General features: G+C 36.1%; 3 protein-coding genes across 3 annotated transcripts in view; all 3 read right to left on the bottom strand.

Annotated features, from left to right (window-relative positions):
* The window catches only part of LOC145280347 (uncharacterized), a 165442-nt gene that overhangs the window by 86850 nt on the left and 61065 nt on the right, over positions 1-17527 (bottom strand). The window contains exon 3 of the mRNA XM_080132118.1: positions 4882-5753. Within this exon, the coding sequence (XP_079988244.1) occupies positions 4882-5649 (768 nt within the window). The 5' untranslated portion in view covers positions 5650-5753. The remainder of the gene's footprint in view (positions 1-4881; positions 5754-17527) is intronic.
* On the bottom strand, positions 10746-11366 carry LOC145280346 (uncharacterized). Its single transcript, XM_080132117.1, has one exon. The coding sequence runs from the start codon at positions 11364-11366 to the stop codon at positions 10746-10748; it is 621 nt and encodes a 206-aa protein (XP_079988243.1).
* LOC145280345 (uncharacterized) lies at positions 12833-13666 on the bottom strand. Its single transcript, XM_080132116.1, has one exon. It carries the CDS (start codon positions 13664-13666, stop codon positions 12833-12835), a length of 834 nt encoding a protein of 277 aa, XP_079988242.1.

The raw sequence follows: 17527 nt of genomic DNA, 5'->3' as shown, positions 1-17527 counted from the left end.
AGAACCATCTTATTCTTAGTTAGAAGTGATTTTTTATAATGCTGAGATGTTTGTTTCAGTGCTGACACAAGATTGGATTTCTCCTTGATAGGAGTCATCCATAAATATTACATCTCCAGCTACCTAGGTGTTTCTGACACCTATATTCAACTTTGTTTGTTTGGCTACATGTATATGGCTATGCAAACGTTTAAAGCTGTAATTGCCTTGAATAATTTGTGCAGATGGGGGATTCAGTTTTACTTTATTCCACCAAGCTGAAGAACCTATCAAGGTATAGGGTTGATTGGACTCGTCCCTCTTGTAGCACCAATGTTGATCTCACTGGGCTCTTGAGGAGCTGAGATATTTTGGTGTTCGCCAGAGATAATAGAAGGATGAGGAGGTTGGATGGTAAGTGAACTTCTCAAGCCTTTATACTCTTATATACAAATAGTTAATTACCTGGTATAATGTTCTCAGTTCAAACTTCTGTTGTGACTTAGCATCGTAGCATTAGTTTTAAATTTATGAATTTGGTTATGAACTCCTCTGTTCTAACCTAAAACATGATGGTTTTCATGTGAATTTGTATAAAAAAAGACTATTTGAATTTTTCTGCTTTTTTGTTCTAATATGTGTTTCCTGGAGTTCTGACCATACATTGTGGTATGTGTATATATAAAGAAAAAATTTTTTGTATTGTAAATTTTACAGGTGTCATCCAACTGTAGGTTGACTGCCATTTCCTGTTGGGGGAGAATGTTGGAATTTTTTTTGTACCAATAATGGTGCATTCCTCCCTGTTTACGTTTATTATTTTTTATCTGGTTCTTATATATGATTTTTTGTGTTTTGTATCCTTTATGATTTTTAGTTTCGTATATTTGGGGTTTGTACGAAACTCCCTTTAATTTGGAGAAAAGAGAAATGCTAGCTTTGTAATGACGTCATGAGCCCAGCGCGTATTTCGTCCTCTTTTTGAAATTTTGCTGACGTGGACAGTTAACGTGTTGTTCATTGCCCGGCGCTGAAAATGGAATTTTGATGAGCCTCCTTTAAAGAAGAAAACCCTGCAAGAAATTAATACCCAGCTGTGACGAGACAGACTTCTGAAAATTAACTATGTGGCTATCGTTTTGCGCGTATTTTACAAGGAGTGAAATTATTTTAAAGAAAATACCTTTTACGTGACAAGGAATTTTGGAATGTCCTATCTGGACAAGCGACGAGGTCTTGCTCCTGAAATTTATGTGTGTCCCTACGGTTTGCATGCGAACATGGAGGGAAAGAAAATTCTAAAATAACTTTAAACAAGAAAAAGAAAAAGGCACGTGCCTGACTGGCTTTCAATTGTCAGTACGCTCCTAAAATTAATTTCATATGCGAGTGTGATTAGGCGATACCATTTTGTATTTTATTACTGTATTCGTTAATGGATACACACGACATCTTATAAGAACCAGTGTTGTTATTTTTTTTCATTACATGTTACTTTCGTCATAATATGTTACCTTGGCGTTTCATAAGTGAAATGCCCGCAAAGGGAAAAATTTGCAACTTATTGTAAATAATGTTTCTTCTTCGTTTCAAATCAAGACATTTATATTTTATTCTTTACCCCTCCCCCTCTTTTGTTTCATGCGTTTTTTTTTTTCAGCTTAGTTACTTTAGCGTCAAATTTATCTGGAAGCAAGATAAGTTCCGACAAAGTTACATTCTTTTGTGAATTTCCGTGTTTTGCATTTAAATTTTCTCAAAGTGAACATTTGCTTTTAAAGATGGATGGATTGTAGCGTTTTATGTAATGTTACGATATTTAATAAAAATATTTATTGAGATTTGTTTTGTCACCGCTTTGTAACACTTTATTCTATTTATTTTTTTGTTTTGCTTTGTATAAATACAACTACAAACCAAAATGAAAAACCCAAATAACGCGAAATAGTTGCTAATATATCTTAAGGAGAAAATAATTAAATTAACTGGTAATGTTAAACGCTTATTTAAACAAGAAAATGAAAACGAAGTAAAAGAATTTAAACAATATATGAAAAAAAAAAATTTTTTTTTAGTAGATGTCTTTTTATAAAACCTTTTGATTAATTTTTTGGGTTTGTATTACTGTACACAGATTCGAAAAAATTTTTAGCGTCTGCTAACTTCAATTCGATTGGCTAAGCAGCTTGGCATAGTCCAGTTTTTCTCGATATCTGCCCTTAAACACTCGTGAAGGTTTAGAAAAATTGCGATAACAAAACTGCATAAGCACCATTTTTTCTTTCTAGTGTAGATTTAAATAGAAAACAAAAGGATCGTTAACTCAGTTTCTTATTTTCTATTCTTTTTAAATGTCTTTTTTTTCATACTTTTATTTTTTTTACTCATTCATTTATCATCATCTCTTGATCCTCTTGTATTTTTAAAATTTTATTCGCTTCGTTTCATGAAGTAAAAGGCAGAACGGCTGCTACGTGTTTTTTTTTTGTTTTCAAACCATCTTTTCCAATTTTAGTCACTAACTTGTTTTTCCTCTTTTTTTTTTACTTTTTCGTTGTTTCTATTCGACTGCGTTTCTAACGCCCCCTTTTCTTCTTCATAACTACAGTTATTTTATTTATTTATCCATTTACTAAGCGACTCGTCATGGTATGCACTTATATTTTTCTTCCTAGAAAGGTTTTCATACGCGGTTTTCATACTAGTAAATAAGTTTATTATTATTGTGATATTATGAATAGTTGTATTTTAAAAAACCTTGGGATTTTAACTGATTGTTTTTTCGTATATGATTTTGTCTTTGATTATAATTATAAAGTTTAAGAAGTAAATAGAGCATGTATGAAAATTTAACGATATAACCATTCAGCATAAGGTGAAGTGGGGGTTAGTAGGGTGATATTTCAGTGGACCGCTTCGGATGACGTTTACTCTAGCTACGCCACTGGTAGATTCAAATGAAACGATGTAAAGGACTAGAGACGAAATCGACACACAGGCCAGTTTGGAAGAACCATACAATGGAATCTAGGATAAAATGAAATCGCGTATTTGAAAGATGGAAACTAAATTCTGAAGCTACCAGCATGAGCTATTAAAATACATGTATATATCCATTACTGTTGCAATATTTTTGATATATAAAAGGGGTATGATCTCTAAAAATTGGGGAATTCTATTTATAAATGCTGCCGATAGGAATTGACGAATCAAATTAAGTAACTTGCTGCTATCAACCAATCAGAAACCAGAGTTGCTCCATAAAAATTTAATCTTTTAGCATTCCAGCACATATTTTTTTCGTGCCAACACGAGAAGGATCTTTTGATCTTTATCAGCAAAATTATAAAGTCCAGAATCAGTCCAGAGCAGTTACCCACTGCAAATTCTTTATCTCCAGGATTTGTACAGGATAGCTACCCATCGGAAACTCTTTTGAAATTAAACATGTCTTCCAATTCAATGCCAGTCACATACAATGTATACTTGTGAGATTGTATTTTATTATGCAATTTTGTCTTTTTTTTCATGTTTAATTATAAATCAATGCATGCTGCCTAAGAGATTGACAATTGTAAAGACATTACAGCCAGAAGAAAATGCATGTGAAGAGAAAGAAAAAGTACAAAACTTGGGGTTAGCAAACTTGGAGAGATCGACATACGATCTTACAAGAATATTGCATAAAGATATTCTCAATTTCGGAGCAACAGAAGCAAACATCACAATACAATAAATCCCCATGGCCGACATGTAACATGAAAAATTACTTGCCAACTAAGGTGGCATCCACCATTATATTTTAGTATATTTTATTAATTAAAGAATAAAAAATATCCTGAACGTTTGTATCAATACATTTGTTTTATTCAGATATTTTCACATAAAAGGGTTCAAATTTGCATACTTTTAGATAAGGAAGATTTATCGCTATATTATATTAACTACAGTATAAAAATCGGTAGAGAATAATTTTAAAACATAACACGACATTACTCATAAATAAATATTATTCACAATGCAATATATCCGGAAAATATAACATAAATTGTGTTATCATTTTATCTATGTTGAACAGATTTCATTGAAATTACATTCATATATTTACACAGAAGGATTATTCGATACGGTAATACATTTGTTTATATATTAGAAAAACTTAACATTAGATTGTATTTCATTTTACTTTTGTCAAAGTTCTCAGAAATCAAGGAGCCTCTTTTCTTTGGACTAACAACTGATCTCTATATGAGATGCATGGATATATAAATATTCCATTAAAGTTCTTTATCTCTCAAGCACTCAATTAGTAAAAAGTGGAAAACATTATTATTTCTCTCCAATCGACCATTTAAATGTTATTGTATACCTTTCTTGTTGTCTCTTTGGTCTTGGATTCCAGGATAACAATTCATCTAGTCTACTTCAATAATTTCTTCAGGTAACACTACTTAGAGAAATTTCACAATTCCACATAAAAGCCAGTGTGAGTTCGTCATACCGAGAAGATCTTATTTGGGACGTAAATACTATGTTATTTTGAATATTAAGTCAAGGTTTATTTGTAGGGAAAAGTATGCTCATGCCAAATTGAAACTCGAGAGAGAGAGAGCTTAGAGACTCGAGGATAGTGTCTTGTAGGTATTCAAGTTCTCTGCAGTAGGCATTCAAGTTCAAGTTCTCCCCAGTAAGTCTTCAACTTCTTTTAAATTCAAATTTGCTCCAGTAGGCATTCAAGTTTTCGCCTGTAGGCATTCAAGTTTTCTCCCATAGGTATTAGACTTCCCTCTGGCAGGCATTCAAGTTCCCTTAAGTAGTCATTAAAGTTCTTTACAATAGGCATCAAATACTCTCCAGTAAGTATTCAAGTTCTCTCCATTAGGCATTCAAGTTCTCTCCTTAGATAGTGTGCGTCCTCATATGACTGTGCAGATTAGAATTTTGTGAGAATTTAGAGCCACACACTTCACAAGTATAAGGTTTCTCACCAGTGTGTTTTCGCATATGAATATTTAAATCGCCTTTTCGTATAAAAGCCGAACCACACACTTCACATCCATAAGGTTTCTCGCCAGTGTGTGTCCGCATGTGGATATTCAAGTCGCCTTTTCTTAAGAAAGCCGTGGTGCACACGTCACAAGAATAAGGTTTCACACCAGTGTGCTTCAGAAGGTGAATGTTCAGCTCGTCTTTCCTCCAAAATGCCGACAGACATGTTCTACAGGCATATGGCTTTTCCCCGCTGTGTATTGGCATGTGGAATTTCAATTGGTATTTTTGTGAAAACGACTGGCCGCATGTCTCACAGACGTAAGGTTTCTCACCAGTGTGAGTTCTCATGTGCCTGTGAAAACTTGATCTTTGTGAAAAGGCTGAGTCACAAAGTTCACATGCATATGGTTTCTCGCCAGTGTGTGTTCGTACATGAATTATTAAGTCAGATTTTTGTGTAAATGCAGAGCAACACACGTCACAAGAAAAGGGTTTTTCGCCAGTGTGTTTTTGCAAGTGTCTTTTCAGTTGCACCCTTCCTGTGAAAGCTGAGCCACACATTTCACAGATGTAAGGTTTTTCGCCAGTGTGCTCTCGCATGTGTTTTTTTAAATTTGTTCTCCTTGAATACGATGAGCCACACACTCCACAAGAATAAGGTTTATTGATCGTATCCATTTGTATGACGTTTTGTAAATAAAGAATCCAGAAAAAGAATAGATCTATTTTCGTATATATTCAGAAAAAGAATTTTTGAAGACTTTGATTTTGGTCAATTGTTCCTGTAAAACAAATAAGATATATTAAGTTAATAAAAGCATATTTAAAAATATGTGTGAACATGTTTTGTAAATAAAGTCTTAAGAAACAGAATATTTCTATTTTGTCGTATATGTTAGGAAAATTTTTTTAATTGACTTTGGTCAATGATTCTTGTTAAACAAATAAGAGATATAAAATTAATAAAAGCATAATAAAAATATAAGTGGACATGTTTTGTAAATAGTCTTCAATAGAAGAATAGTTCTATGTCGTAAATGTTCAGAAAATTTTTTTTAAACTTTGATTTTGGTCAATTCTTCCTGTAAAACAAATATCATCATAATCATCATCATCATCAAGTCCGTCAGGCTTGACGATGACTAGTTGGGGCCTCAGTGCTTTATTCTTCGGGACAGGACTTTCCACCTTGGCTCATAATTTGCTTACGTGGTTTAGGTGTAGTATCTGTTGCGCATCAGATAAACAGCCTCTGAACCTCCAATGCTCATTTCCATTTCACTTTTCACGATCTCATGACAAAAACAAATAAGAGTCATTAAGTTAAGAAACATAATAAAATATATATATGAATATGTTTTGTGAATAAATCTCCAGAAGAAGAATATTTCTATTCCGTATATGATCAAAAATAAGTTTTTAAAAAACTTAGATTTTTATCAATTGTCCCCATAGTCAGTTAATAAAAAAAACATAATAAAACTGTATGTGGACAGGTTTTTGTAAATAAAGAATCCAGAAGAAGAATAGATCTATTTTCGTATATGTTCAGAAAAAAAATTAAAAACTTGGATTTTGGTCAGTTGTTCCTGTAAAACAAGTAAGAGATGTTAAGTTAATAAAATCATAACAAAAAATATACCTGGACATGTTTTGTAAAGTCTTCAAAATAAAACTATTTCGATTTAGTATGTGTTCAGAAAAAAGACGTTGTCTTTGGTCAATTGTTCCTGTAAATTAAATAAGAGATATTAAGTTAATAAAAGCATAATCTATAATATAATCTCACCTGTCTGTTTAAATGTATGTATGTATGTATGTTTCGCAAAAACTTTCGACAGTGGAGATAGATCCTGACAAGATCGGTATCATTTTTAAGCTTGATATCTCAGATGATAAATATTGAAAAATTGGCGACAAACATTAATTCCTTCAGCCGTTTTGCACAAGGATGGGTTGATTTTTTTCACCAACATTTTAGTAAGTCACCGTCATCATTGAATTGACTTTGGTTAATTTCAACGCTTTTGACTTTTGCTTGCGTTATGGAGACATCGCTAAGATATCAGATTTTCTTTCACTTTTTTTTCTGCCTTCGTGGCACAGGTTTGAGCCTGCCTGCCTACTACATCTTTTGTTATTGTCTTTTTGCTCAACACACACACCTCAAACATCCAGACAACGCCAGACACTCAGGCTAGTAAAGAATATATGTGGACAAAAATATTTTACACTAAATTCTGAGAAAATTGATTATATTTATGCAATAATTTTCTCATAATTTATTTTTTGTTGGATATAATAGTAATTTGTTGAAAGATGACGCTAAAGTAAGATCTGAAAATAGTTTTATCTGTGGATCTAAAAAGAATGCCGGAATGTACGGACAGTAGTTGTTTGTATAAATATATGAAATTATTTCCAGAACCAAACAACATCACAGCTCACATGAAAGCTACAAACCGGAAGTTCAAGAGTCATGTTTTCATCTCACATACAATATATATTATATAGATTTGCACTGACAAAGGTTAGCAGTAATACAAAAAAGTGTGGTATGGATGTATGGTCCAATCATTTTTTCTTCTTAAAGTGTCCGTGTTTTTTTAACTGTTTTTAAACTTTTTGTGTACTCATTGACACATCTTCAGGAATTTATGTCTGAGGCTCGGTGGGATGTATGGATAGATTTATTTAAATAGTAGTTGGGTTGTGAGCAAAGGCACGAGTGAGGATCAGCGGGTCTGCTGGTGGCGGTAGGGGTTTAGTATAATGAGGAACGGGATAGCAAGCCAGTTCTAGGGTCAGTGGCAGGAACAAGTTGGATGTGAGGGGAGGAGTTATCCAAGGTATTTAAGTGTGTTTGTACTATTTCAGAATGTGACCCGATTAAGGGTAGGTTTTTGCGTTTTTATATAAATATCTTCAAGGATTTTTAGCTTAACATTTGTTTTGTGATGTAGTATTTTTGTGTTGTTCATTAAAATTTCTCTGAAATTCGAGGGGAGTAGTGATGTATTTATGTAAGTGTTAGATTATGGCATAAGATTCAATATTATGGCAGGTAAGGCAACAGAAAAAATGTGGTAGTGGTATGTCCGATGTAACTATTAGTTGGATTGTTGTTATAGGAGTTACATTCTCTCAAGGGGCATTTAAACTGATTGATGATGTTGGTGCGTTCAAGTGGTTTGTTTTTAATAACTATGTTTTGGGTTTTAAATTTTTTATAGTAAATGATGAATCTAATGTTGTTGTCAATGGGGGAGATGTATCTATAGATGATGTTTTCATAGCAACCCAACTACTGTTTAAATAAATCTACCCATGATTCCCACTGAGCCTCTCACAAAAATTCCTGAAGATGTGTAAATGAGTACAGGAAAAGTTAAAAGTAAAAAAAAAACGCAGACACTTTGAGAAGAAAATGCTTGGACCATAAAGCATACCTTTGATGTATATATAGAAAAGATAATACGAAAAATTGAAAAAATAGAAAAGGTATTATAGAACAGAAGCTTTCTATTGTCTTTAACAATGTCTGTTTAAATTAAAAAATGCTGCCTAAATATATGCAATGTATATTATTCTTTATATTTTATTTTCATATACCTATGGACACTAGTGTTTCATTCTTATGCAATCATCAGTGCAGATAAAGATCAACGCTGGTTAAAGGAGGCAAACTCCACAATGAAGTCACTTTTGACTTCCCTAGCAAAGAACATATCCCAGAGCGACCATTCATCGCCACAAAATTCAGGGAAATTTTAACATTAATGAAGCTAAACGTTTAATACAGACGATCTTTGAATGATTAAGTAACATGCAGTTACGATCGCGCACACAAGGCTAGATGACAGACTTTGTTTTTTTTTTAATTTCCTCAGACTGTGCTCAACTTTGAGAATTTTAATTTTCTTAGTGGTCACAATAATTATTTTTATAGACCTAGATACACCAGTATTTTATGTTTATGCAATCGTTAGTGCAAGAGATGACAATATATATATATATATATATATATATATATATATATATATATGTATATATATATATATATATATATATAAAATCTTTACAATTTAGTAAGGAACATATTTCATATAGGTTTCATTAAAAATATTCAGTAGATAATGAGAAAAATAGAGATAAAAATTTCAAAAGGACTGTATAACTGGTTACGCTCAATAATAGTCCTTGCCAGTGAAAGTCTTTGTTATTGTTATTCTATTATTATTATTATTATTATTATTATTATTATTATTATTTAAAACATTTTGTGTCCTGCTCTTTCGCGCAAGGACTAATATAGTCTTCCACAGACATAGTGTTTTGCTGTATCACAGCTTTTAAGTGCGGCTAGACTAGTAACTACCTCAAGCTAGGATTGAAACTTGACCGCCCAGGCAACAGTCAGCGTTTCTATGCTATTTCGATGCTGCTTATATATATCCTCTCTTGTCGATTTCAACAGATGAGCTCTGCCACAACTAAGTTGCTCGGAAATCCACACAGGACACAGCTGATTTGTTTTTAGTGGTGAAAGTTATATATGAGAAAGAGAGACAGACAGAGAGAGAGTGAGAGAAAGAGAGAGAGAGTTAAAACTTCCAGAATATCACTTTTAGCAAAATAACATTTTTACAATTTTATTAGATACTATAAATACTGCAATTGATTTGTAAAAAGCAATACATCACGGACAATAAACAAATCTATAGGTTTAAAAAGAAAATTACTTTTAACTTTGTTCATTACTTTCTTTAAATACATAATGAGCACGTTGTTACTTTTTATGGATATTAAGTTAAAACATATTTTTTTAGTTTGTAAAATACTACTGGATTAAGTTAAAATAAATCAAACGACTAAACACTAAAAACGCAACTCTTAATTAGTTGGTGTTGAAAACACAATTATTTACATTTTACTCGTAAATACATTGTTGTCTTAAAAAGAGACATCATTTTTAATGTTTTTCTTAATTATTTCGATGTAGTTCATTACCACATTTTTCGTATAGTTGGCAGTAACGATTGCTCCTTTTCTATTCAAGTGCTTTTTGTGGTTATGTTTTTTTTTGTGCGCAACACCTTTGATGTTTACTTTTCCAGTCATAATCTGCCTTGTATTTGTGTTATATATATGAACAATAATATATCAATTTCAGCCAACGCTTGTAATGGCTATGAAGCGAGGTGCTCGCTGGGCAAAAACAACGAGCATCTCACTTACGATTAATTTTTCAAAACATTCATACGAAAGTAAACATCTGGAAAAATCAATTAAAAACAAACAAATCATCAGACTTAGCTCTTTGTAATAGATGTGAATTTATTTGCCTGGAATATCTCACTTGTGTTATTTTTTTAGTCCGAAAATAAAGAAGAGAAATCCTTCTTGACCGGTTCAATGTTTTTTGACGTCACGTTGGAAATTAATTTTTTTAGGAAATGCGTCGAGTAAGGAGCTGAAGGAAAGATAAGAATGTTTTTCTTTCTTTTTGTGTGTTGTTTCATCAAGGGAAATAGGCACAAGTGTGTTGCGCACAAGCGACGGAGCGTGACAGTAACGCGTCTTAACTTCTCGGGTGCCGAGCAAAAAAGAGATCGAGATAGTTCTTGAATTTGGCGCCAAGCCTTTTTTTGTCTTTTTTTTCGGAGCTCTCCGGAAACGGTGAAATGTTCAAATGTCCTGACAAAATAAATTCCCGGGTAGACGCTACATACCCCCCTACTAGACAGTATGTCGAACAAAAGAAAGTGGAAAAGTCACTGGGTATACACAGCAAATCGATGAGGACGTTGCACTAATCTGCCCGATTTGGTAGAAGTAGTAATTACTAGTGAATTGCAGTTTCTGTTCTGAACTGCAGTGTTTTGTGTCTGTTTGCGTGCTAGCACATCGTTATCCAGAATAGCTTTCTTCAGGCGATCAACACTGACTGAATCTCGTCTTCCGTCAATGTCGATAACGAAAAACTTTGAGTAGCATTTCAATACCTTAAAGGGACCGGAATACGGTGTTTGCAGTCGAGCTGTGCCTCCATCGTTCCGAACAAACACATGAGTCCACGATTGTATGTCTTTGGGGACGTGAGTGCGTGTGTTCTGTGTTCTCGGGGCAACGTTAAAAGGTTTCGCCAAGTATTCCCTCACACGAGAGGTATAACTTGTTGGGTCCGGCATGCGTGTAGGAGTGGTCGGTGCGACCATCTGTCCAGGAAGAGTTAGCATTGTTCCGTAAATCATTTCGGCAGGCGTAAAGCCAATATCTGCTTTTATGGTGGATCTGATGCCTAATAGAATGAAGGGGAGGTACTCTGTCCACCTGTTAGGGTCGGAATGCGCTCTAATAGCTGCTTTCAACTGACGGTGCAGATGCTCGATCATGCCGTTTGCCGCCGGATGGTACGAGGTAGTCCTTATGTGTTTGATTCCCAGTAGGCGAGACAACTCAGAAAAAAGATAGGAATCGAATTGTCTGCCCCTATCGGTTGTGATGGTGTGAGGCACACCATAACGCGATATCCAATGTGTAACCAGGGCTCGGGCAACAGTTTCTGCGGAAATATCTGCGATGGGGATGGCTTCAGGCCATCTAGAGAATCTGTCGATGCAAGTCAATAAGTATGTGCAGTTTTTCGAATGTGGGAGTGGACCCACTAAATCTATGTGAACGTGTTGAAATCGTGCCTCAGGGGTTGCGAAGGTAGCAAGGGGACTTTTAATATGCATCTGTACTTTCGATTTCTGGCAAGGGACGCAACTCTTGGTCCATTCGCGAACGTCTCGGTTAATGGCTGTCCAGATGAAACGAGAAGTCACCAGCTTCTGCGTGGAACAAATGCCAGGATGTGACAAGTTGTGTAATTGAAAGAAGACAGCTCGCCTATGCTTAAGGGGTACATAGGGGCGTTCATGACTGTTCGAAACATCGCACCATATTGTCTCGTTGGAACAAGGTACTGGGACTTGCTTGAAAGTTAGATTTTTGGAGTGACGTCAGCGATTTAGTTCTCCGTCATCCCGTTGGTCGATGGCGATCTGGTGAAGGTCGATTTTGGAGAACACTGTTTTTCTGTGAAGCGAGTTAGAAAAGTCTTGCAAATGCGGAATAGGGTAATTGTCCGGAGTAGTGCAACTGTTAAGTGCGCGGTAATTCCCACAAGGGCGCCATTCGCCGGCTGATTTTTTTGCCACCATGTGGAGTGGCGATGACCAGTTGCTATTAGAAGGTCGAATAATGCCTAAATCCAACATGTGCTGAAATTCTTGTTTAGCCGCCCTTAAACGATCGGGTTTAAGTCTGCGCGGGCGCGCGCTCACAGGCGGTCCCCTTGTTTGGATATGATGAGTGACATCGTGTTTGACTTTGTCACCGTTAAACGTAGGACGAGTCAATTCCGGGAAACCTCGCAGCAAATCTGTATACAGATCCGTGGTGTCTTTACGTATAACTGGGCTGATCTCGGTCGACCCACTGATTATGCCTTGCACGGAACGTCCAGTGTTGTTATCAATGAGTTTGCCGCATTTGACATCTACAAGGATGCCGAAATGGTGCAGAAAATCCGCCCCTAAAATTGGAACGGGTAGCTTTGCGACGATGAAGACCCAACGTAGTGTGCGCTGTAATCCAAGATTTAATGTTATCGATGTCTCTCCGTAAGTAGGAATGGAGGAGTGGTTCACTGCGTGTAGAAATATATTTGATTGAGGACGCTTCTCTTTCACGAACTTCTTAGGGATGATATTGACTTCCGCACCGGTATCAACGAGAAATCGTATACCAGTGGTTCTATCAGTCACGTACAGGGTGTGACGAATGTTGTTCTTACCAGGAGTGTCTGCCGCTCCTACTGCCTGGCCTGGGCGTTTCCCGAGAGATGTTTCTTCGTATATGAACATGGCTGGTGGCATTGGTAAGCTCTTTCACCGAAACGCGCGTGGTACTTGCAGAGCCCACCGCTGTTCTGAGTGCTGCTAAATCGCCGGGGACGGACTCGCTCAGTGGGGTGCTTATGCATTTTTGGTTTGAGCTCGAGGTCACGTAACTGTTCACTCAGGTCGTGAATCATTTGAGCCTGTCGCTCTAGTTCCTCGCGTATATCCGTGGAGGGGTTTGCGACGTTAGGCAGGGCATCGTTAGAGCTGTGCGTGTGAACTAGGGCTATGGAAACGGTCACGTCCATAATTTTGTCGGCTAATTCCGCTAGCTCCTCTATGGTTGTGGAGTCATTCGAAGAGGCAAGTATCATTTGAATACTCGATGGCAGTCTATTAACGAAAAGTTGTTTAAGTATGTCCGGTGGTAGTGAGTTCTCACCCATCAACAGCTTCATACGTCTGAGTAACTGCGATGGTTTCCGATCTCCGAGTTCTTCTTCTACGAGAAGTTGACGAAGGCGTTTCTGCTGTGAATCGGTTGTCCTCCGAATCAATTCCGATTTGAAATAATCGTAGCTGATCGATCCAGGGGGTGCCATTATCAAGTCGCGAACCTCCGCCATTACTTCATGCGTTAATGCGGCCACCACGTGGTTGAATTTCGTCACATCGCTCAGAATCCTTTGCGTGTAGAACTGGGCCTCTACGTGTGCGAACCATAATGTTGGATCGTGCGTCCAAAAAGGAGGAATCCTCAAAATAGCCTGAGTAGCCATCGTTGAAGGAAGCGCCTCACTGTCCATCGTGGGGAACGCGTTGAAGAGAACGATGATCGCAGAAAATCTCCGTGAGATCCTTTATGCCTAGAAAAACCGATGTGCCGCTAAGGTCGACATGTACGTCATTCGGTGTGCGCGTAGTCGCTGAGAATTTTCCCTTGTGTGATTACAGGTAATTCTTCCTTATTGATATCCACACTTCCTTGCGTGTTCCGCCAAAGTCTGACGAAGAAGAGGGGTCACCAGTGAAGCGAGGTGCTCGCTGGGCAAAAACAACGAGCATCTCACTTACGATTAATTTTTCAAAACATTTATACGAAAGTAAACATCTGGAAAAATCAATTAAAAACAAACAAATCATCAGACTTAGCTCTTTGTAATAGATGTGAATTTATTTGCCTGGAATATCTCACTTGTGTTATTTTTTTTAGTCCGAAAATAAAGAAGAGAAATCCTTCTTGACCGGTTCAATGTTTTTTTGACGTCACGTTGGAAATTAAATTTTTTAGGAAATGCGTCAAGTAAGGAGCTGAAGGAAAGATAAGAATGTTTTTCTTTCTTTGTGTGTTGTTTCATCAAGGGAAATAGGCACAAGTGTGTTGCGCACAAGCGACGGAGCGTGACAGTAACGCGTCTTAACTTCTTGGGTGCCGAGCAAAAAAGAGATCGAGATAGTTCTTGAATTTGGCGCCAAGCCTTTTTTTGTCTTTTTTTTCGGAGCTCTCCGGAAACGGTGAAATGTTCAAATGTCCTGACAAAATAAATTACCGGGTAGACGCTACAGCTATAAATTTTTTTTAAAAAATAACAACTACCCAGAAATATATATATGAGTGAATATATTATTCTATGCATCTCTATAAAATGTATGTTATGTAAATATTTTCAGTATTTACTTTCACAGTGCCTGAAACGTATTAGTATTTTCAAATAAGTGCAACCGGCTGGGAAAAGCATTTTTAAACGGAATGCTTGTATCATCACTTGTCCTTACAACACATTCATGTGCATTAAAAGACGCCTAGAGCTAATTAATTCTCTTTCCACAATGTTAACATTTGCTAAGTCCATCTATATATATATATATATATATATATTTATATATATATATATATATATATATATATATATATATATATATATATATATATAAGGCAAAATGTGTTAGTGTGTGCATATTTTTTGTATGTCCGGCAAATGCTTTTGGAGGAGGGGCGCACACGGTGGTTACTGTTTCTTAGAATATTTTATATACTCGTTAGATTATAATATCCACAATTTACGAAACGAGGTCGCATCTATATTTTTTTGTGCGACTTTTACGTGCTATTTTCCTGATATTTCTTATTCTCCGCATGTTTGGCTTTTCAGTATATGAAAGCAAAATTGAATCCAAACTAAGGCGTCTGTGTGGCACTCGTACTGGGAGATCCAAAAAAGCAACCAGCTTTGATCAATGCAGGTAAAATCCGTCATATCAGACAATTGCTATTCATTTGGACGCTCCCCTTTTTATGGATAGCTGGTTTTCCCAAACATCTGGGGGGACTGGCTTGCAGCCAAAATTAAGTGCAGGATTTCATTCCCCTATCATGTGATGTTTGACCTCATTAAATTTATGCACCTGTCAAGTCACTTTTTAATCATTTAATTTCAATCATTCTCACTTCTGTCCTCATAGTGTTGCAGTAAGTTATCAGGCTATTAACCGCAAGGCTTCAGGTTCGAGCCTACCTACCTACTAAATCTGTTTTTTCTTTTACACCTCCAAACACCCGGGCAACGTCAGGCACCTCTGCTAGTCTATTATATAAAAGCGAAAATGTGTGTGTGTGTGTGCATGTGCTTTTTTTGTATGTCTGGCAAAGGTTTTTTAGGGGAGGCGCTCAGGGAGTCACTAATTCTTAGAACTTTTTATATACTCCCTAGATTATAACATCTCCGATTTATGAAAGGAGGTCATACCTATCTTTTATATGAACGACTTTTACATATTAAAAATTCCCACTATTCTGCTGTCCTGCATGTTTGTTTGGATAAAAACAACTAAAATAATAGTGAGTGCCCGTGCAAGCACAAAAAAAAAAAAAAAAAAAAAAAAATCGCTGCGGTAGCCAGGCTCAAAGCTGTAACACAAAAGAAGAGAAGGTGAAAAAAGCAAACACATTAACCAACTCGGCCACAGTACACTTGTGACATCACGGGCCTTCTAAATAATGTGTTTTAAACATGTTGAGATTGCAAGGTGTGAATAACTTTCCAAAAATGTTGATGCAAAAACTAACTCTTCCTTGCAAAAATCGGCCCAGTTGACGGTTAAAGAATTAATCTTTTGGGCCAACTTTTGATATTTGTCGTCCGAGAGATCGATCTTTCTAATGATACTAATTTTGTTATCATCTGACATGTCTGTCTAAAGGTTTTGGGAGACACACAGAGACATTTTGCCTTTTATATATTAGACTAGCGGGGGGGGGAAGGGTACCCAGCGTTGCCCGAGTGTTTAGAGGTGTGTGTGTGTGCTTGGAGGGGGGTAAATCAAAACAAAAGAATAAAGTAAGTAATCACCCGGTTTAAATATTTTTAAAATAATGTTAAAACTTAAAAAAATCGGAAAAAAAACTAACGTAAAGCAAATGAACGATGTTAAAATCTCTTAAAATCGGAAAAACAAACCAAAAAAGAAAACACGAATGTGATGGGAAAAAAAAACAGAAAAACGAACGTTAAAACTTCTTTAAAAAATCTGAAAAATAAAAATAAAAATAAACATAGAACGTGAAAAATAGTTTAAATAACCCTGTTCCAATATTAAACCTTTAAAAATAAAAAAAGACATCTTACACCACGATTCGAACTCACAACCTTTAGATAAAGTGTGCAAAAAACCTGACACATTACCCAACAAAGAGCACCTGCAACACGTTTGAATTATTTATTTAAGTATTAAAAACAGAATTCACACGTGCCCGCTACTTCGATTTGACCTCATTAATGAGGTCAAATAGAAGTTGCAGAGTTAACTTTTGCTGCGGGGCAGCTTTTGGATTTGTTTACCCAACTTTGACTGGTTGTTTCCCAAGATGTTGGGGAGGGGGAAACCAGCTCCCCATTGTCCAGATTGAACAGCAATTGTCTGATTGATATAAGGAGTTTGGCTCCACATTGATCAAAGCTGATTGCTTCTGGATGTTTCCCCGGTGTGATCACCTTAGCTTTGAATTAGTTTTATATAAAAAAAGCTGAACGAACACAAGACGGGCTGAAATAGCAATAATTTTTTAAAAGTCGCTGTAAATAAATCTAGATGCGACCTGCGTTCCCAAATCATAGATATTATTATCTAGGGGCTATATAAACAGTTCTAAGCGATAGTAACCCCCCTGGGACCATCGGCAAAAAAAGCCTTTTTGAGACATACAAAAAATGTATGCGTGCATTTGCCTTTTATATATATATACTAGTAGGGGCTACCCGGTGTTGCCCGGGTGTTTGGAGTTGTGTGTAGTTTTGGGTAAATCAAAACTCCGAGAGGAGGGGGGTAAAATAAAAAAAGTTTTGGGAGGTGAGTATGAGGATCAAATCCGAACCCTTGAGGCAAAGTTGGAAATTAAAGTGTGAAAAAAGAAAACGTGTGACGTTAACCACTGTGCCACCGTAACATACAACAGAAACTGTTTGAATCTATTTAAGTATTTAAAAACAGGTGGCCACAATAAAAGTTAACTCTGCTGCTTCTATTTGCCCTAATTAATGAGGTCAAATAAAAGTTACGTAGTTAACTTTTGCTAACCCAAATTTGACTGATTTTTCCCCAACAGATGTTGGGGAGGGGGAAATCAGCTCCCCATGGTCTAGATTGAATAGCAATTGTCTGAGGAGTTT

Source organism: Euprymna scolopes, chromosome 7, assembly GCF_053919585.1.
Source record: "Euprymna scolopes isolate OS-2025 chromosome 7, ASM5391958v1, whole genome shotgun sequence".
Lineage (NCBI taxonomy): Eukaryota > Metazoa > Mollusca > Cephalopoda > Sepiida > Sepiolidae > Euprymna > Euprymna scolopes.
Note: the sequence above shows the minus strand (reverse complement) of the source record. Positions and strands in the feature narration are given on the sequence as shown.